General features: G+C 29.2%; 3 protein-coding genes across 6 annotated transcripts in view; all 3 read right to left on the bottom strand.

The window, feature by feature from the left end:
• The window catches only part of LOC101506083 (pumilio homolog 4), a 7,115-nt gene extending 2,529 nt beyond the window's left edge, over nt 1-4,586 (bottom strand). The window contains exons 1-9 of one of the 4 annotated variants that reach the window (XM_004496187.4): nt 4,452-4,586; nt 4,145-4,215; nt 3,081-3,774; nt 2,140-2,863; nt 1,407-1,992; nt 1,186-1,327; nt 976-1,083; nt 314-526; nt 117-227 (exon numbers count right to left, since the gene is read on the bottom strand). In XM_004496187.4, coding sequence (XP_004496244.1) covers nt 117-227; nt 314-526; nt 976-1,083; nt 1,186-1,327; nt 1,407-1,992; nt 2,140-2,863; nt 3,081-3,749 — 2,553 coding nt within the window. In that variant the 5' untranslated portion in view covers nt 3,750-3,774; nt 4,145-4,215; nt 4,452-4,586. The remainder of the gene's footprint in view (nt 1-116; nt 228-313; nt 527-975; nt 1,084-1,185; nt 1,328-1,406; nt 1,993-2,139; nt 2,864-3,080; nt 3,775-4,144; nt 4,216-4,451) is intronic. The other 3 variants (XM_004496188.4, XM_004496189.4, XM_004496190.4) reach the window with 3 other exon arrangements.
• Nucleotides 4,587-5,685: 1,099 nt separating this feature from the next.
• On the bottom strand, nt 5,686-10,809 carry LOC101505766 (amino acid transporter AVT1C-like). Its single transcript, XM_012714609.3, has 13 exons — nt 10,616-10,809; nt 10,014-10,207; nt 9,112-9,413; nt 8,552-8,766; nt 8,427-8,450; nt 8,013-8,193; nt 7,443-7,659; nt 7,127-7,262; nt 7,003-7,022; nt 6,559-6,704; nt 6,391-6,434; nt 6,243-6,305; nt 5,686-6,070 (listed from the first exon to the last, which is right to left on the bottom strand). The coding sequence occupies exons 2-13, from the start codon at nt 10,184-10,186 to the stop codon at nt 5,972-5,974; spliced, it is 1,620 nt and encodes a 539-aa protein (XP_012570063.1). The 5' UTR covers nt 10,187-10,207; nt 10,616-10,809; the 3' UTR covers nt 5,686-5,971.
• Nucleotides 10,810-21,068: 10,259 nt separating this feature from the next.
• Nucleotides 21,069-21,570, bottom strand: part of LOC101505431 (probable protein S-acyltransferase 15) — a 4,791-nt gene continuing 4,289 nt past the window's right edge. The window contains 1 exon segment of the mRNA XM_004496185.4: nt 21,069-21,570. Within this exon segment, the coding sequence (XP_004496242.3) occupies nt 21,544-21,570 (27 nt within the window). The 3' untranslated portion in view covers nt 21,069-21,543.

The following is a 21,570-nucleotide window of genomic DNA, read 5'->3' as shown; positions in this document are numbered from 1 at the left end:
CAGGAATGTAAGTGCACATTTGTCATAGCATAAAACACAAATCGAAGTGCTAATGAACATTACTATCGCTGCTGTCGTTTATGTAAAATAAACGCATATAACAAAATGTTATATACCTGAATGACATAATTTCCATATTGATCCTGTGCTAAAGTGCAGACAGCTTGCATGATTTCTTCCATGATAATTTCTTGGGTACTTAGATCATCACAATGTTCTAGAACCCTCTGTTAGCATCCATGTAAACTGTTAATTATCAAATAACATGCTAAAAGAAATAAAGCTCATACTGCCTCAAAACAAATGGTCTAACCTGAATAACTCTGCACCCATAAGGGTGGGTAGAAAGCGCAACAACTTGCCCATAAAAAGATGAGACGATAAACTGAATTCTATCTTGAGGGACACACTCTATACACTTCTGAATAACATGGTTTCCATTTTGGTCACGTACACATTTCATTATTGCACCACTGAGCTCCGACACCATTTGACTCTGCTGATCAACATCAACCACCTCCAAGGCCTGTCAATAAATTCAGCAAAAAATTAAAATAATGCACTCATTTCAGTTTCACTACTTAACAATATTACCGCAAACCAAATAAGAACTAAATCAATCATATCTAATGTCTACAGATCTAAGGATTACTAAACCTTATAAGTTTGATGGATACCACTATGAAATCAAAACAAACTTCAGTACTGCAGAGAGTGTAAAGCAAAACACAAGAATATCTCAAGTATTCCATTATTTACTTTAGTATTTGAGTAAACATGCATCAGTTTAAAAAGAGCTGAACCAAAAAATCATTTTTGATATGCAAAAAAGAGGTCACCTTTCTTTAGAAACAGAAGCACTGAGAGTTGACAAGGAAAAACAGGACCAACAAAAATTGAAGATACCAGATTTTAAAAGTCAGGCATGAGGTGATGAATAGGGAACTATATGAGAATATAAGGCTTGAAATGCACCTTCTGAATCACTCTGCAACCATACATTTGCAGACTAAGAGGTAAAACATGACCTGTAAGTTGACTGGCCAATTCCTTTCTTTGACTATCTGTACCGTGCTCAAAAAACTGTAATATTGCAATATTGTCAAGTGTGAAATTCTAACTAACCAAATAAAAAGAGCACATTTATAATGCTACTCAGCATTCAGTAATAAAAGCTAATTATACTTTCTGTATGACATAATTGCCAAAGACATCAGTCATCAAAGCACGAGCATGAGGAACAATCTCAGGAAATATCTTGGTCTTCTCTTCTACAGGAGCTGTTTCTAATTTCTGCTGAATAAAGCGGCTACCGTACTGATCAGTACTGCATTATAGCACAGATTATAAATTCAGACTTCCAGAACCATGCCACTAGAAACAACAGTGGAGGTGCAAATTCATACCTGAACTGTACTACATGATCTGTAATATCTGAAAGTTCAAATGGTTTGGCTTTGTTGTTCTTGAATTCATCCAGCAAGGATGAAGCAAACCTGGTCTCCATGTTATTGGCAATATCAGCATGCCATGTGCTGCCAGAACCTCCCATTGAACTTCTCACCATAGTATTTATGCGAGATAAACGTTCATTATCAAACAGTGGATTTCCAGATCCAAGAGAAGGAAGCGAGGAATTGGCTATCTGCTTTCCTGGATGTGGCATTACAAGACCATATGGCTGACTCCCAAAGAAACCTTGATTAAGAAGCCCAGATTTGCTCAGCAGTGGGAGCTCATACTGTTGCTTTTGTTGACTAAGAAGTGTCTCGAGATATGCTTTCTGAAGTCCCTCTAAGTCTCCATGTGAAGCATCAGAGAAATTTCTCATTTGAAATGGATCACCAGAACTACTCATTCCATGCATGGAGTAACCAGAACTTTGCTGCAAACATTGGATGATGCGTGGATCCATAGTTGTGGAATTGAATTCAGAACCAACTTGATTTCCTAGAGCATCTAAATTTTGTCCATCTCTGCGACCCCTCAAAGCTGGAATCGAATAATTGAACAGTTAGATCTAACAACAACACTAAACTTTATTGAGCTTAAATTAATTCCACTCAAAAACACATTTACACACACAAACACACATGTGTGCATGCACACTTACTCACACACACAGAAAGAGAGAGAGACCTGTCTCAATATGATTATTGTACATATTATTCAATTTTGTGTTTGCAGGATATGCACCAGGAACTTGGCTAGTGAAGTCTATACTTGGCAAACTTGTTATATTTCCAGAAGAATGCACATTTGAACGGAGACTAGCAAAAGAAGCAGTTTTTTTCAGTAGATTGACTCGCTCGTTCAAACTAAATGTGTTAAGGTCTGTTGCAAGCTCGTTATGTTTGGGTAAATTAACATTGTTCGGCGTGCTTAACAGAACATTAGCATGACTATCAACTTCCAACTGCATCTTAGATTTCAAAAGACTATCTTGCTCTGCACGTCTAGCACCTGATAAATTTAACCCTGATAAAGAGGACACCATCTCAGAAAGATCGGTCATATTGGAAGTGTGACCATTGTGGTTACCCATGCCAATACCACTTTTCTCAGCAGAGAACACATTGCTACCCATTAGAGGAACAGCAGATCCAACTGGTCTCCCAATAACATGTGATTCAGGAGTCGTCGACCTTGACAGAGAAGAACCCACAGCAGATGAAAAACTGTGAGAAACATTTACACCATGGTTTTGAAGTCCAATCAAACCTGGGGTAGAGGCTGATGAACGCAACCCTTCCAAGGACTCGCGACCAACAATGCCAGTTGAGTCCCTTATATCACCAAATGCATTGTGACTTGCTGGACGTGACATATTGCTAGACAAAGCAGGTTGATCAAGTCCATCCTGCTAAAACGTTAACTTCAGCTATAACTGTAATAAAATGACAATGATAGAACAGGACAGACAAGAAATTAATAGGACATGCTCTGTCAATTAATTTGTTAAAATATGAAAGTGAAAAAACTTTTTTTCATCTTATTGGATGGTTATGATTATTATTGGAGATCAAAGTATATGTTTGAAATCCAGATAATAACAGAAGCAATCAGGATAAACGAATTACCTGCAGAATGTCAGAAAAACACGTCCTCCTCCCACCAAGACCAGTTCCTGACATTCTTGCCAAACCATCCATATGTCTATCGAGTAGCTGAGTTGAACTCTGCCTAGAGAGATTCCGTCCACTGGCTTTCCTCAGTTCCATCAAATCATTTTCTGCCTGCTGTACTGAAAATCCTGGTTGCATTGAAAATAGTGATGAACTATCGCCATTCGGGGTCGCATTCTTCCTCCAGTCTCCAAATCCCTCAATTGAAGAAGACCCGCCAACTTGAAACCTTTGTGCAACACGCCAATCTTCTTTTGACAACAATGGTGGCGGCAACCTGGGATTAATGCTCTCATGTGAATAATAATACGAAAGATAGGCCGGATGTGATCGAATCTCATCTTCAGTCAGAAATCCATTATTATTACTCCTCACACTATTATTCCCTCTGAAATCAGAGTTCCTCAGACTACCATAAGCACTTAATGATCCCTCCACTGTTGGAGGTGCACTTCCACTCCTATAAATATCATAACCACGATCTCGATTGGTATACTGCTGATTACGCTGCTCTTGCAGTATCCTTCCCAGCTCACTCTGCAAGGTGTCTTCAATAGTCCTATTTGGCAAATGCTGCAAACTCTCCTCCAAAGTTTGAGCATCCACATTACTCCCATTTGCCATTCTCCAACTCCAAACTAGAAGTCACCTATGAATGCCATAAAAAATACCCCATTAAAGTTAAACAAACAAAAAACCATTTTTTCCTCAGAAAAAAAAAAACAATTTTCTATTTTTTGGAAATATAAAAAAGCTAACACATCAATCCACTTTCTTGTCTTCGTGAAACCAAACAAAACATTAAAAAAAAAAAACAATGATCACGATTCATTCTCTTTCACTATTTAATAATCCAAAACCTAAAAATCCACCTAAAATTGAGTTAAATTACAGACACAAGGGCAACATAATTACATCAAAAACACAATCTTCACTATTGTTTTTCTATATTTAACCCAAAGAGTATAAATCAATGCAGAAATTCCAATTACAATGTAAAATAATAATAAAAATCATACCTGAGAGACTCCCTCTACAGCTGAAAAGGAACCTTCACATGAATAAGACAAAACACAAAATCCGATCCTATCTGAAACGGAGATAGAGAAACCCGTTATCGAGAAAAGACATGATAACAATCACTTTCAACGAATAACGCGCAAATCAACACAATTTTTTTGCACATTTCACCATAATTCACGTAAAAATAATAATAATTAATAAGAAATATAAATAAATAAATCAAGATTTTGTTTTATTATATTTTATATTAGATAATCTTGCAGAAAGAGATTTACAATAAACAAAAAGAGCAATATAAGTTACCGTTTTGAGGAAGCTAAAAATCGTTGGTTTTCTGTTCCGAATCAGAAATAGAAGAATTTCCTGAAAAGTGATTTTGCAGATAGATGTCGTGGGTCTGGAAATTGGGCTTTGTCTTTTAATGGGCCTTTTATCTGGGTCTCTTGTCCGCATTTACTAATAACACCGCTTTACTCATGCACCCTTCATTTTCTATGAAGTTGGATTCTTAGATCTATTCTCATATTGATAAATTATTTGTTTGTTTTTTATTTTTTATTGATACTTATTATTTTGTATATTAATTTTTTAATATTAATTTTAAATGTATTATATATAGTGATGTTATTTAACGTGTAGTTTGTTAGTTGACATAATATAAAAATATAATTCTTTGTAGGTAAAAATCAGATCAGTCGATTCAATGTAAACCACACTTAATTGAATTGGATTATGTTTTTGGAAGAAGATACTATTTTAATCTTTTAGATCAATGAACTTTTATCTCAAAAATAATTTAAACCGAAGCGCAAACTACAACTCATGCCTTAGCATAATATAAAAATATAATTATTTAACGTGTAGTTTGTTAGTTGACATAATATAAAAATATAATTATTTGTAGGTAAAAATCAAATGAGTCGATTCAATGTAAACTACACTTAATTGAATTGGATTATGTTTTTGGAAGAACATACTATTTTAATCTTTTAGATCAATGAACTTTTATCTCAAAATTAATTTAAACCGAAGCGCAAACTACAACTCATGTCTTGCCTTAGTAGCAAAGGCAAAAATATGTGTGGGAAATTACTTTTTATGAAGATGGAAAAATTTCAAGCAAAGTATTTGATCCTTAAAGTTGCATCAACTAGTTCGTAGAAATTGCATATGAAAATCACTTGAGCAAACCAGAGAAATACACAAATTAACTCATTTGATTTTATGATATAATAATATTAACAATAATAATAATCATGCAGATTATTAATATTTATAATTCTTTAACATGTAATATAATAGTGTCGGACAACAACAGATATCGAAGATACATGTCTATAGTGTCGATATAGTGTCGATGTTACATAGCTAACGACCGAACCATGCTGTCTTGTATGCAAATACTACCGAGATGTCATTATCATCCAATGTGTATTTGCGTTTGTACCATATCATTTTGGAAAACTTTTGGTGAGTACCATATTGTTGGTATGGTCATGGAGACACTTTATCAAGATATGAACTAGACATTTTCAACTAAAAGAAAAATCTCTAACAATTTCATTCAAACGCTTCTTACAAACTCATAAAAGGCATCTCTCCACAATCTATATTACCAATTGAACATTGCCAACACTTCAAACCTGAGCAAAACTTTCTATGATATGACAACAACAAATAATAGTAACAGAATGAGAAAGCCACAACAAGCAAAAAAAAATTGACTCAAAAATGGGATATGTAATCAAAACAGATAGAACATTGAAAAGGGTAGATACTACTAGCAAACATATCTCATCTTCCATGAATTACGCCACAAAACTTCATCCACTCAAACTCTTAACAATCTCGGCAAGCGCTGAGTACGTTCCGACTGAAGAACACACAACACCTACTATAATAACTGTAATGCAAAGTCCTGTCTGTAGACATATGAAATAACAGTATAAGTTACACTATATTTCATCATAACTATACAAGTAGTTTTTAAAATTAATTAATTAGTACTATGACAAAAATATCTGATGAAATTTCTTCTAGCATATAGTTTGTCTATGAAGATTATCAAAGGGTGTATTAGTCAAAGTGTCATACCTGTAATCGCGTAACTTTTCCCCGCAAGATTCTTAGGTAACAAACACACGGTAATATCAAAGTCTGTTCAACAAGGTTGATGTTGATTAATAAAATGCTATGGTGATTAACTTTAGAAGCAATTACAGAAAAGGTGAAGAGAACTTACTACAAGCATTGTAAGTAAAGATCCAATCAAGGACATCACCAAACCTGCAAAGAATAATTAGACATGTTATTGCTACAACATAGTACAACTATATTGATTGATTAAGAAAGTAAAGCTATTGATTATGCTAATCATATTTCTTTGTCTGCATAAAATAGAAAGACTAACCGAAAAAGGGAACTGAGAGACCAATAACCAAGGTAGAAAATACAAGGCCTGTTCTGATGAAAATGGAAAATAGGTAAGACTTGGCATGGTTTGATGGTATCAACTCTTCTAGACTCATTGCCACTGGAGATATAGTCAATGCATACGTGATTCTACTAGTTAAGAAAAACCATCTTTCATCTTCTTCATTGTGTAAGAATACTCTATGCAGAGAATGCAAGAGAAATGACATGAAATATAATCCAGTTCAAGTATTCCAACTTGAAGTGCTTGTTAATTAGGAGGATGTTTAAATGAATTGAATATTCACATCTTTTATAGAAAAAAAGTTGGTAAATGCAATGTTGAAACAAAATCATTCTTTATAATGAATAATATTTTTTTTCCATCTATATGCATGCACATATATATGCATGCACATATCATTCACATAGAAAAGGATATTTGGTAAATGGATTAACCACCTGCAAAAATAAAAGTAGCAAACAATAATGTTAGCAATTTATATGGTTGATAGGTGTATAATCTACTAAGAAAATATCAGCAATAGAATGTAGGATGCGTATACCGTAGTCCAGACAGCAATCTTTGTTGCAACCAAGTCTTGAGGCAGGTTAAGAGTAAATTGAGAGAGGGTATCTTCGCCAAACATTTTGTATCCCATAATAGCACCTCCAGCATATAGTAAGGAACAAATTCCAAAACTATAAGAAAAATCATACTTTGTATTAGATAGATTCAGAAACAGAATTAGTCCTCAGAAATGTAACATTTTTAACTTGTTAATTGCAATTTGTACAAGACTTGAGGATATCTAATATCTTTTGAAAAGGATTAGAAGCTGCAGAATCATGAATTATGGCTACAATTTATAGGTTGTTTACCATGCTACAAGTACTGCAGGGAATTGATTTGGCTTTGCCATGGATGTATAAATGTTTGGGAACACAGCATGTCCAGAATAACAGTAACCATAAAGACCAATAGCAACAGGAAGAGTTGCAAGATTGACTGTTGTTCCTGAACGTTGAAAGCCAACGTCGTCTACGCCGATCCAGAACAAGCACAGAATCACTAAAACTGATGCAATAACTCCACCAGCTATAACAAACAAACATGGTAAACAAATGGTTATAATAAGTGCAAACACGGTAAACACATGGTTATAATAAGCTTGTCAATTGCATGCAGATTTCAGAAAATAGCTATTTGTTCAAATCGCGGTATACTACATTGCTATAGTGTTGCTATAGCCTCTATTTGATAACACTTTATATTAAATAGCGTATAGAGAAACAATAGTTTTTTTCTCTTTCAAATTCTCCTATGCTCTAGCACTACAACATCGTTATAGCTGCTATTTGACAATACTTATAGCAATATGTGAATACAGGACAAACTTTTATCAGAGAATGGAAAACTAATCATTACATGGACAAAAAAAAAAGTGTAACCTGAGATGTAACTAAGAACTCTAAGGTCACGGAGCCAAACTGTAGGAAGAACAGCCAATGTGGCAATCACAGCAAACAGTGTTTGTGGATTCAATTCAATTCCACCTAAATTTAAGTATGCATTTGGAAACAAGGAAGCCAAGTTGTCTCCTTCCAAAATAATATATTCAATGCAACATCCCTGCATGAAGGAATATTTAATAGGCAAAGTAATTGATACAAAATAAATAAGAAAAAACTTAAAGAACTGACTGTAAGTATCTGCATGACAGCATAGAGTTCTAATGAACAAAACTTATGGTCTAAGGTATCTGAAAAATTAGTCATTTCATCATAATTATTATATTAATTTTCAAATGACAATGAATGAGACTCTAAATGGAATACTACTTGAGTGAAGACAAAAGTACTTACATATAATTCGACGTACAATATTATCTGCATCCACACAAAAAAAGGAGAAATCTTAGAAAAGAAATTAGACATAGTGTAACGTCTGAGGCTGACGAGTATGAGTATAGATGAGTATGAAGACTTACCGAAATGGCAATACGTCCAGCGGTGCCAAAAGCAGCTTGGCCAATGTCAGGGTATGTTTCAAGGCCAGGTTCACTGTCCAAGCAGGAACGCAAGAGCAACCCGGTATAAAAGGAAATAATTCCAAAAATGAACAAAATGGAAAGTCCAGCCCATCCACCTTCTTTAGCAGCATAAGGGGTAGAAAGGATTCCTACTCCACAAAGAACATTTATGCCTGCAAAATCCAAAATAAGAACAAGGCATATACAGTTGATGATTTTTTGAGTGCATGGTTTATGGTTTTCGGCATGTCATAGTTGTCTAGTATATCGACATAAATACACAAGTTAAGAACAAATCTATCAGGATTCAAGGGTACTCGAATTCAAACATCGCTGCTGAAACAATCTTTACTTATCTCCCAATCGAACTTTTGATTACCAGGGCCCCTTTCCTCCAAGAATAGGATAGTTAAGGCCAAAGAAAAGATGCACATGTTCTCAAATAAACATATCTCAAGTTTTCACATACAGATTATTCTTAATTATGGTAAAGATAAACAAAAGGTTCAATTACTTACCATTAAGGACAGCCTGTCCGAAAGTGCAGTGGCGAGAAGGAACTTCATGAGAAACCTTGGAATCTTTCTTTAGCAAAGAAGACTTTCTAGGAGGGAGAAGCAAGGCGTGGGAGCTGTGTCTTTGTTGCTGCTCTTCTTCTGTTGGTTGTATCAGAGGTTTTGTAACTGAAGGAAGTGCTTCAGGAGTGTACCTCCTTGTTAGAGACGTGGAAAGGAAGGAACTGCTTAATTTTGAAAATGAAGAAGTTCCTAGAAATCCAATGTTTGGTGATGGTACACTACTGTATAGATCAATAGATTGCCTGAAATATCAATAACAAAAGCACAGCATAAGTATTCAGTTGATGCACTTAACTGAAAAGACATTGACCTTTGTTCACTAACTCAAACGAATCCTTCTAAGAGTACCCGAGTTTAAACCCTGATTCAAACAATTATTGACAGACTTTACTTACTACCTTCGGATTGAACTATGGATTACCGGAACCCATAGGGTTCAGACAAAAAAATCAAATTGATCAAAATTTTCAACTTTTTGACTTAACTTCTTGAGTCTTGACCATGTCAAACCCCAAAAAGAAATCACGTCTACCACTGTGATTTTGACAAAAGTTAGACTTTCAACTTTAACAAAATCTAAAATCATAGTGTCACTATTAATTGAAACTAATGAAAAAAGTTGATAAAGGAATTTCACATCCACACAAAAAAGTAAAACCACTTTCCTAGGACTATATTAGAAAGTGAAGAAAAAGGACAATTAACCATTCTCTCTAGAAATTCCATTACAAGGATTCCCTTTACACTTGCAGAAACAAAAACAAACAAAAAGGCACGTAAAGTGACACACACACACACACACATACAAACTAGTGCAATAGAAAATGGAATTATTAACCTACCTGTAACTCTGAGGCCATGAAGGGTTGTAAGAACTGAGTTTCCTCTGTGGAGGGTTTTCATTTGAGGAATTTGAAGAATCAGAATCATTTCCATCATCACCTTTGTTAAAATCTTTCTCATCTTCTTCATCACTTTCAATTATAAAACTGTTCTCTGAAACTGAGTTATTCATCTTCACTATTCACCAATTCACCTTCACAAAAACATTCTATATCAACAGAAGAAAATCTCAAGGAAAAAATTAATCAGCTAATTGAATTCTCCACCGAAATTCCGGATCTGGATTAATTGCTATTTAAAATGCAATCTGCAGCGTTGGAATTTGAAAACTTTCTTATTCATATTTAAAATATTATAACTCAGAAAATCTCTCTAAGCTATGACAACTTTAAATTTAAATTCTGTGCATGCATTTTCACCATGTTTTACACAAAAAATTTAAATAGAAAAAAAAAACCAAAAAGGTTGTGAATTAAGAATTGAGAATCAGAAAGTATATAACATGAAGATGAGTAGTGTTTTTTGGTTCGAAAAGAAACAAAAGTGAAAATCTAAGAAAAGTGAAAGACAGAGAAAAGAAACAAGTCAAGTAGGTACGTACTTTCACACACTCTCTAGTAATCTAGTCACTGATGATTCTTTCTTATAGAGCTTTTCCTCTCTCTCTCTTGAAGGAAGTAACTAACAACGTGAAGATTCACGACGATAGAAGAGAAGAGAAGAGAAGAAAGTTGAAGTTATAAAGCAGCGAATAATTATCACGTTATGTTTGTTATGGGTTTTGTTTTTGTAAACATAATCTGAGCCGTACATTATATATATTATCATCATTTGAGATGGATATACTTATTACTATAATACAATTATAGATGGAATGGATAGCCATTGCTATTTTCTGTTTGCTATTACTGTTGCATATGCTGGCATGGGCCCCTCTTTTTGTTTCTAGCTGCTCATAGGTGGAATTGTAAATTGACCAATGTTTTTTTGACTTCTAACAAAGTAATTTCTTTAGATCATTTTTTTTGTTTTTTTAATTTTTAGGCTATAGACATCACTAGTTTAACATGTAGGTTTCGTAAGATTTGTATTTTGTTATGTTTGTATCTGTGTGTGTAAATATAGTATACAAATTGTCTATTTTTTATTCAATACTTTCATTTGGGAAGATAAGATTTACTTGAGAGTGATCAAATTCAATCTTAAAATAATATATTTGTTTTATATTTAACTTGTGTGATCGTACGATATATAACTAGAAAATTCTGATTTTAAGCGGTTTGTTTGCGATTCAAAACTAATTTTAATGTTTATGCCTTAAAAATACAATTAAGGACAATGGCAAGTATCAAGTAGTACTTTTTTTTTTATCATAATTGTGTCGTAAGTAAGCTCCTAAACCCTACTTGATATGTAAGACCAACCATTAAGTGAATATCAAATCTCCATAATTGTAGTAATTATTGAAACCAACCATTAAGTGAAAATAAAATATCCATCATTATAGTAATTATTGTGTAGATTTTTGGTTAGAATTATTTGATTTTGAATTAGGAAATATTAATCTGAATCAATTGTGATATCAGTCAATAGTAATAAACCAGCATGTAATTGAGTTATATTTGTTTTTTGGTTGAATAGATGCAATTGAGTGTTGGTGTTGGAGGATCCGAGAATAACCAATAACCAGGACAATGATCATGTGGTTTTCCTGTGTACAGCGTTTCGAGTTTCAAGTACGACGTATCATTGTCGTTATTGACGGTTAAATCACTCTGCGTCACAATATTGCAACTGGCTTTACAACAAGTGTATAGTTTTTTTTTTTTTAACAAAAAACAACTGCTTGCTAATCATTAAAATTAATTTTTATTAAAAGAGAGTTGAATGTAAAATAATTTAAATTTATATATATTTAGATAGAAGTAAAATGAACAATAAATTTAAGTATAAAAATTATGTTTTGACTTAAAAACTATAAATTATATCTTTAAGTTATAATTATTTTAGAAGTAAAATTATTTATACTCTTAAACACGTTAAAATAAATTTTATATGTTTATAATTGATTTTGTCACCTCTAAAAGTGAAATCAAATATACACGATTTTTCAAATCTTTATAACTGATACGATAATCTGATTGACGTCAATTAATATATTTAATTTTAAATAACATATTTATTTTATTTATTTTTATCGAAATAACTTTAATAAAATCATTATTTCAATCACAAAAATCAATAAAACTATTAACTTATATTTGTAAGATATTCATCAGTGAATTTACTATAAACCATATATAAAAGTGGTCTCATAATAAAATCTATCATATACGATACATTATTTTATTATTAAAAAAATCAATTATTATTTAATTTTATATAATATTTATTTTAAAAAGATTTCTAGCCCATCATCTGTTAGATCTATGGATCTGTCTTGGAATGTAAAAGTTAAAAAAATAAAAAAAACATGCATTTAATATAAAATTTTCTTAATATTATAAGGTGTAGTAATATTTACCTTAAACTTGTAATAATCAGTTGTTGAGAGTGATATGAAGTAGTAATATTGACCTCAAAACTTTTTTTTTTAACTAAAATTACCATTTGTTAAGAGTAATAATCAAGTCCCAAAACAAAAGTGACACTGAAAAGTGATTTAAATTTTACATTGTAATCCTCTAATTTGAAAAAGTAGTGGCAATTTGGTGTCATCTAATGGTTTTGATAATATAGAGGTCATATCTGTCAGATAATTTCATTATTCGTTTTCAAGTTTTGAATGAAATACGTTGTCGATTCTCCTCTTCCTCTGTTACAAGTAACACGTGTATTAACCTGTCTCAAGTATCCATTAATAATGTAGATGCAGTAGCTGTTGCATATCTACTATCACATGCCAATGTCAAATGTGGATCCCATACTCTATAAATGTTTTTTTGTTTTCTAATCCCATGCTCTTTGTTTATTTCCTTACTTGTCAACATTACAATCTCAATATACTAACTTCATACGGTTTGATTTATATTTAATGTTTAAAATAAATTAAAAATACTTGATTTTTTTTTTAAAGAAAAAATTATCATTATTGATTCAATATTAATAAATAATTAAATTTAGAGTACAACGATTATACATTGACGATGTAAAATATATTATATTTTTATTTAATTCAAATTATTAATTTAAATCATTTATCTTTATTTAACAATCACTTATTAAAAATAACTATTTAATAATTATTTTTTATTAAACATATAAAATTAGTTTACATCGTGTTTCTTAAATTATATGAAATGGAATATCCTTTCATAAATCAAACAACTATTAAGAATAAAACATTTTACAATTATTTAAAAAATGCGGTTACATAATAAGTTTATGTGACAAAATTGCACAATATTGTCATTAATTAAGTGTTCATAAAATAAAATAAAGAAATATTAATTATTTTTTTTACAAATTTTTTTTGGTGAAACTAATTTTGAAGACTCATTAAAATTAAAGTAAACCTCAGTTTCATATAGAATTCTAAAAAATATTTAAAAATCAGTCCTTTGTAACAAACGGACCAACAAAAAAATCTTTTTTAAGTGTATTAAATTTAATAAGACAATGTTCTATTTTAGCCAACACAAGTATCCTTAAGTAGTAGTCAAAGACTAATCCTTTCGATTCATGATCACATAATCACATTTTTATCTTATCTTATATATATACATATATTATCTTTTCATGGTTGGCAGTCTTCTTTTAGTTTGAATTAATCTTTGATAACATGTTTGCCATATTTTTGAATTATTGTCATAATAAAATGAAAATTTATTTTTAATACAACAATTGATCAAAAACATGATAACTCCTTGTAAAAAATAATAATATGACAACTCGATTGGTGCCACAGTAGTTGAACGTCATTTCATCATGCTTTTCATTCAAATATGTTAAGTCGAAACTATATTAATTTGTCAAAATTATGGAATGCACGGTTTGCATAATTTATCTATTTATTTATTTTTAGATCCGCAATCTCCACAGTAATATATAGTGGACTCGATTATAATTTTTTAGAGTAATGTTATATCTCACAAAACAATTTATCACAAAGGCATTACAAATGTATAACTGACCAATAAAAGGGAAGAATAACCATTCACGAGTTGCAAAGTTAATCGACAATGCCTTTAAGAGATACAACATATTCCTTTTTATTTAATTATAAATAACTCCTATAAGTTGTTGTTGGATCAATAGCATCAAGCTATTAATTAATCATTGATCACTGATGTTATATTATGGATCGATCGATCATAGTGATTTTTTTTTTCTTGTACATGAAATCATCATAGTCTTTTTGTTGTTGATGAGCACATGAAATAATCATAGTGATTTTAAATGTGTATATATCGACAATATGGTAGCTGGAATATCAGTATTCATGCCACAATGATTTTTCAAAACAAAAAAGTGGCACAGTTATGATTCATTGAACTTGGACATCCCTTTTTGCAATTAACTCCCTTGATTCGAAAACGTGTGCGTAGAAAAACATTTACCTATACCCCAAAAATTAGTACCACCTAAATAACTTTCTAATTAAGCTAAAATTGATCTAAGAGGTATGAATATGATAGCCACTTCCATTTCCATTGAGATAATATATAGCGCATATACTACATACAATTACTTTTGTTAGAACCGCAAATAGTAAAAGAATATGAAAATCAAAATTACAATCAAGAAACAAAACATTTGATTAAAGTGTAAATACGTCTCTGTTTATAGATAATTGTAATTCTTTTTTATTAAATAAATAAATTAAGGCAAAAATTGTTATATTCTTGCATTTGTTCATTTCTTGTCTAATTTGATATTACATGAGTCATATTCAATAATTTCAATTTTTTTAAATAAAAAAATTAGAATATAAATAAATCACATGATAAAATTGACATTTTAACTATGTGAGTATTCTACTATGCACTCCTACAGCAGTACTTGTCATACCAATACATATTAAAAAATAATTTTATTCTTTTAATCATTTATAATAAATTTCAAAATTGATGGTTTTGGAAATTTCAAAATTTCCAAACTTTCAAAATAAGATTTATATTTTAAAAATTTGGAAAGTTTCGAAAGTTTCCAAATCTGAAAAGTTTTAAAAGTTTCCAAATCTGAGAAGTTTCGAAAGTTTATAAATCTAAAAAGTTTCCAAATATAGAAAGTTTTGAAATTTTCCTATTTCGAAAGTTTTGAAAAGTTATGGAATTTTCTATTTTGGAAGTTTCAAATTGCTCGAAATTTTCGAAAATTGTCATTTCAAAACTATTGAATATTTTGGAAATTTTGTTTCAGAACTTTGAAAGAGATGATGCAAAAATGAGAAGTTAAAAAAGTTAAAAGTTTTATAGATAATTACAAGGATAAAATTTATATTTTTACATTGATTGGGATGACATATTTATATGTGGGGGTGCATGGTAGAATCCTCCAACTATGTTGACACCTCAAAAATAGTATATATCATTTACAACACCACAGTAAATTCATTAAATAAATAAAAATTGAAGAACTAGACCAAAACTCAAAGAAACAAGTATATATGAACAACACTACTTCATTAAAAATCTTATTTAAAAAACTCAATAAGAAAAAACTAAATCAAGAAAATAAATAGTGCATCATATTAAAACAAACATCATGTTTAACTAAGACGAAAGAAAAAAAAACTATAATAAATATGATAAAAATCAATTCAAATACAATACCGTAATATTACATTTATCTTATAAAATAGTTAAATAGAAACTAATGCAATTAATATTATATTATATAGTAACGAAACAATACAAGTTTTCAAATTCAAATATAAAGTATGAGCATCACTATCGCTAGTAACGTATATTTTGTTCGAAATAAAATATAATTTAAAATATTCTATAAAAAATGTAATTGGTCTATATTTATACTAATGACATCAAATTTCAAAAATATTATATTTATATTTTAATTCAGATAGATTATATAGAAAATCACGGGGTCACCATCTGATAGGGTCTCAATATATGGAAACATCCGGAGAAATGTGAAATACTTAAAAGATTATATGTAATTAATTAGTTGCAAATTGTTCCATAGATCCAAAACAATGAAACATGATAAAATTAACATGCATACATAAGAAGAAATGGCATGTGCGGGGCCAAACATTATTTAAAACAGGATTAAGAAAAGTATGATGATGCATACCCCCACCCACCAGCTTTGTACCTACACTAACACCACAACTCTATAGTTTGACTGGACAAGATTTGTCTTATGGCTTTAGGAGTAGGCCATAGAGACATATATTGTCTTTCAAACAAACATGTACTAGTAGTATCATTAAATTAATTAACATTACTTTTATTCGTTTTGTGGAAATTGTACATAGTTATCCACATGTCAGAAACCACCAATTAATAGACCCATTAATCAATTAAACAAATTGCTACTTGGCCGCGCCAACTATGCATATAAGACACTTTTCTGGTGTAAAAGAGTCATTAATTTTATCTAATAGCTATCAATGAAATTTTTGTAATTATTTGATGAAACCTTCTTTTTCAATAATTAGTTTTTTTTAATAGTTAAAATTAACAATTAATTATTTATTATGTTATATTTCTTTTTTATTTGAGACTGAAATCGGGTCTTTTAATTTTTATTTTGAATTAATTAAACTATTCACTTACCTCGTTTCATAGTTAGTTATTTAGTTTTTTGTTCTTATAACTATTATTTTTTGACTCATTCACACATTAGCGTAGACCTTCTTTTTCTTGAATAGTAGGATATTGTTATGATGTATTTTTAGCGTCACTGTAATATATACTTCTTCGTCCTCTCGTGTAAGATTCTTTTGAAAAGCTAGTTGCTTACTAACGGTTTGACATTGTCAAATAGAACCAATTATAAGTTCAGTTCTTTTCCAAACTTATATGCATAGTATAATCAAAGGAACTTTAGAAGTAACTACTAATTTAAATAATCCCACAAACTTTACTTTTTTATGCTAGAAATTTTACAAAAAAATATAAAGAAAAGTAAAAATAAAACAAATAAAATAAAAATTATAATAAAAATAAAAAATAAAAATAAATGCATTTTTAAAATGAAAATGATTGTCTTAAAATAAAAAAATGAAATAAAAAAGAATTGCAAATTAAATAGCCTTTATTTTATCATTTTTACAAGGCTTTTTTCCAACTCTCACTTACATCAATTAATTTTTATGATATTAAAATACCTCTAGTTCAAAATATAATTTTATATTTTTTTATTTTTATTTTTATAGAAGTCGAGTTTTAAGAATGAATTATCTGATTTAATCTGATTCAGTCATGTGATTCACTCTATAATTATACTGTTTGACTAGTGATTTTATGACTCTTTTATATAATCAAGTCATGTCTCAGTCGATTTTTAAAATATTGGTTATCATACATTAATTACCTAATTTCCAATTTTCACCCTTACTGTATAGATTTATATAAGCAAAATACAATTATTTACTATCCAAGTGAACCTTTATTTAATGCAACTATCCATGTGAGTTAATTCAACCATTTCATAAAAGGGGTATTCTTAGGAAAATCAAATTAGGTAACAATTCACAACAAATTATTTGAAGTTACATCATTACTTCATATTAAATTATTTCTACGATAATAATTTTGAATTAATTTTATCTTATGAATGCACACATTATTTTTATGGATACCAAATCATTTCTAGAAAAAAATAAATAAATCCTTTAGCGAGGAAGAGGAAGTAATTGAGTGATATGAGTGAATAAATGATTAGATAGATAGAATCAGATGATAGGTTTTAATATTCTTAAAGTTAAAATGTATTTTTAATCTTTTTATTTTATTTAAAATAAATTTTTAATTATTTCATTTTTAAAACTAAGTTTTTGATCTCCTATTTTATATAAAATATATTTTTAGTTTGTTTAATTCAAAAAGCGAATTTTTATCTTCTATTAACAAATTATAAAGATTTTTTTTTTCAAACTATTTGATGATGTGACACTCTTATTAATTTATTTTTGTTATAAATTTTATTTATATATTAAAATATTAAAAATAAATTTATTTTATTTATATATTTTAAAATATTAAAAAATAAAATTTATTAAAATCTATTTCATTTATAATATAATTTAATATTTATATATTAAAATATAAAAAAAATTATTTTATTTATAAAATAAAATTTTTAAATAAATTATTTAAAATTTCTTTATTTTATCCAACAATAATTTAAAATATTTAAAATTTTATTTATTTTATATTAAAAATAATAAAAAAATATATTAAAAATTAAATAAATAAAAATTTAAAAAATTTAAAGTTTTAAATTACTATTGTCTAAAATAAATAATTTTCAAAAAATATTTTATTTTTTAATTTATTTGTTTTATTTAATAAGTAAAATTAAATAAGTTAACTTTTAATATTTTAAAATATATTTATATATAATAATAATAATAATAATAATAATAATAATAATAATAATAACAAAAATAAGTTAATGAGAGTGTCACATCATAAAAAATAATGGAGATAAAAAAAATCACAAGAATTAGTTAATAAAGGGCAAAAAAATCGATTTTAAAAATAAAAGGATTGAAAATTCATTTAAATCAAAATAAAAGACTCAAAGTACATTTAAGCTTAATCTTAAAGACAAATTATCCTAATTAGATACACAATTTCTTTATTTGTGTGATAAATATTAATTCTCACTGTCAAATTCTTTAAAGACATTTGTTAAGTAATAAAGAAAATAGGATTTTGTATTGAAAATAAAACAAAATTTTGATTTTTAAGAAATTGAATCTACATCTTCTAACAGACTTTCAATATATTTTTATATTCGGATTTTTAACTTATCAATATTTTTCATAAAAATTTTAAAAAAATAACTATACACTAATAATGTAAATAAATTTTAGATTCTCAATTAATAACAATCATGATTTAATTATTCTAATACATAATCGTAATTTTTATCAATTAATAATTATATATTCAATAATTTATATTAACTGTCAGCGTAAAACTATTTATTTACGCTATTTACACCGATGATGCATACACATGCTCATTAAACTCAATATTTTAACATGCAAAAAAAGTAATGTTGCGATGCACCCAACCTCCAAAGTGTGGGGTTTTTATTTAAAAATCTCTTTTTTTTTTTTTTAAATACCAATCTGTCCTAGTTTTAAAATTATTATTATTATTAAAATTATTATTATTAAAATTATTATTATTAAAATTATTATTATTATTATTTTTATTATTATACCTATTATTATTATTATTATTATTATTATTATCAAAAAAAAAAAAATTACGTAGTAGTAGGAGGTCGCATCCCCAGGATGCGACCATGTATTGAGGAACAAAATCAGGCCTTTCAGGAAGTCGCAGGCCCAGGATGCGACCTGCTTCTGCAAAAAAAAAACGGAAATTCGCAGGCCCAAGATGCGACCTGCTTCTGCAAAAAAAAAAAAAGGCCTTTCAAGAAGTCGCAGGCCCAAGATGCGACCTGCTACCGATGCCAAAAAGTAGAGCATTCTGGTATTTTTGTTCAAAACTATGACAGATTGGTATTTAAAAAAAAAAAAAAGGGATTTTTAAATAAAAAACCCCCCAAGTGTCATCATATACATATAAAATAAAATAAAAAGTTCAATACCGTATGTTCCATGAAATAGGAGTGATTTATCATGGGCATGATTTGTCTTTTTTAGGCAACAAAATTGAAGTTGTCCAAACACTAATGATAAAGTTTGGGTGCTCGATGCAAAATTATTATATTATTATTCGAACCCAATGTCTTCAGTGGGGACTAATTGCAATTATTTTAACACATAATACTACGTAACCTTTTCAATTATATAGTCGTGATCTTGTTCATCGCACAAACGACTGCACATAAAAGTGCAAATTGTTAAATATGAATCAGCAGCATTATTATTTATTCTACATCACAGCGTATAATTAATCAATCAATTCACTTTTATTGTTCTTCAAATCAATAATTCGTTTATACACTTTTTGAACATGAATGAGAGTGTATTTAAGCCCAATACGAGATTTACTGAAGAATATAGAGTAGCAACGTCTGGATCTCTTTATTTTTATGGGCCTAAATAGTGGGATTGGCTCTTCGTGTGCCAAGAGAGACTAAATAATCTTAAAAAATTTACTCTGAATCACACATTTGTACCTATACCTCCATAAATTTTTAAAAATGTCAGAATACTTTTTTTAATTTTTTTTACTATTTTATCCATTCAAATTAAAATTTATCAAAAAACTTTAAAAATTTAAAATTTTTGGTACAGAAAGTGTAGGAACTTTTTTTAAGTTTTCTGATACTATTTTTTTTTTTTTTTTAAATTTGGTGTATACTAAAAAATTTATTCACAAACTTTCCGGCACACCATTTTTTTTAAAAAAATAACTTCTTTTCTTGAAAACATGAAAAAAAATGTCTAAAATTTAATTACTTTTTTAAAAAAATTTTCTAAAATATAACTTCTCTACCGGAAAACTTAGAGAAAAAAAAATTAAAATTTTTTTTACAAATTTTAAGATTTATACGAGAACAAAAATATTATTTCCTTGCATTTGTGGAGTAAACGTAAAATACTGAGGGATATTGAGTAAAATTTTCAATAATCTTATATGTTCACTTAAAAAAAAAAATGAATTGCAGTTATCTCAAACCTCGATTATCTGAACCAAATGATGTTGAAGTGTTGAACCTACAAGCTTTTATTACAAGAAAGAAATGTCTAAGTGTCATTTATGGGCATTAAAAAAAAAACCGCCTTAAAAATCACAACTCTTTCTTATAAATGATCTAAAAAAATATCCAAAAATTCTCTCAAATAATTAGGACAAAAGTTGCAGAGAGAACGCATTCTGAAAACATATATAAAAGCCATGACACAGCATGCGGACTAATAAAATTTATACACAAGGAAATCTTAAAAAGGTCATTTTTCTCAATAGTAAGATGACCCGAAAGGATGTTGCAGCCAATATAGCTGAACCTACAAATGAAAATATCTAGATACACTCTCCAGTCTCCACCAACACTATGAAATGACCTTTTGACATAAATGTAATTATTCTAAATGTACTAAAATACTGATTTCCAGGAACATAATCACAAAAAGAAAAAAATATCACCTGATTTACATGTTTTCCAATAAAATTTCCATTTTTCAACAATCTATGGTAAAAGACCTAAAGTTAGTCATTTTCGGTAGAAGAGCCTGTCGAGGAATTGTGTAAAGCTTACTTTTTAACGCTTGCATATAGGATCAATTGCCTTTTTCTCTCTTTAAAGCATTGCCCGAGAATGAAATTCAGATGAAGGAGCTCTTAATTCTTCATTTCAAGACCAATAGGCATGACCTACTGCTGTTGATTCAGTACTTAGTCCGACCGGAAAGGTTTATGAATTATCGCGTACTGTAGGGAA

The sequence above is a fragment of the Cicer arietinum genome, chromosome 4, assembly GCF_000331145.2.
Source record: "Cicer arietinum cultivar CDC Frontier isolate Library 1 chromosome 4, Cicar.CDCFrontier_v2.0, whole genome shotgun sequence".
NCBI classification, from domain to species: Eukaryota; Viridiplantae; Streptophyta; class Magnoliopsida; order Fabales; family Fabaceae; genus Cicer; species Cicer arietinum.
This window is presented reverse-complemented; position numbering and strand designations above follow the sequence as displayed.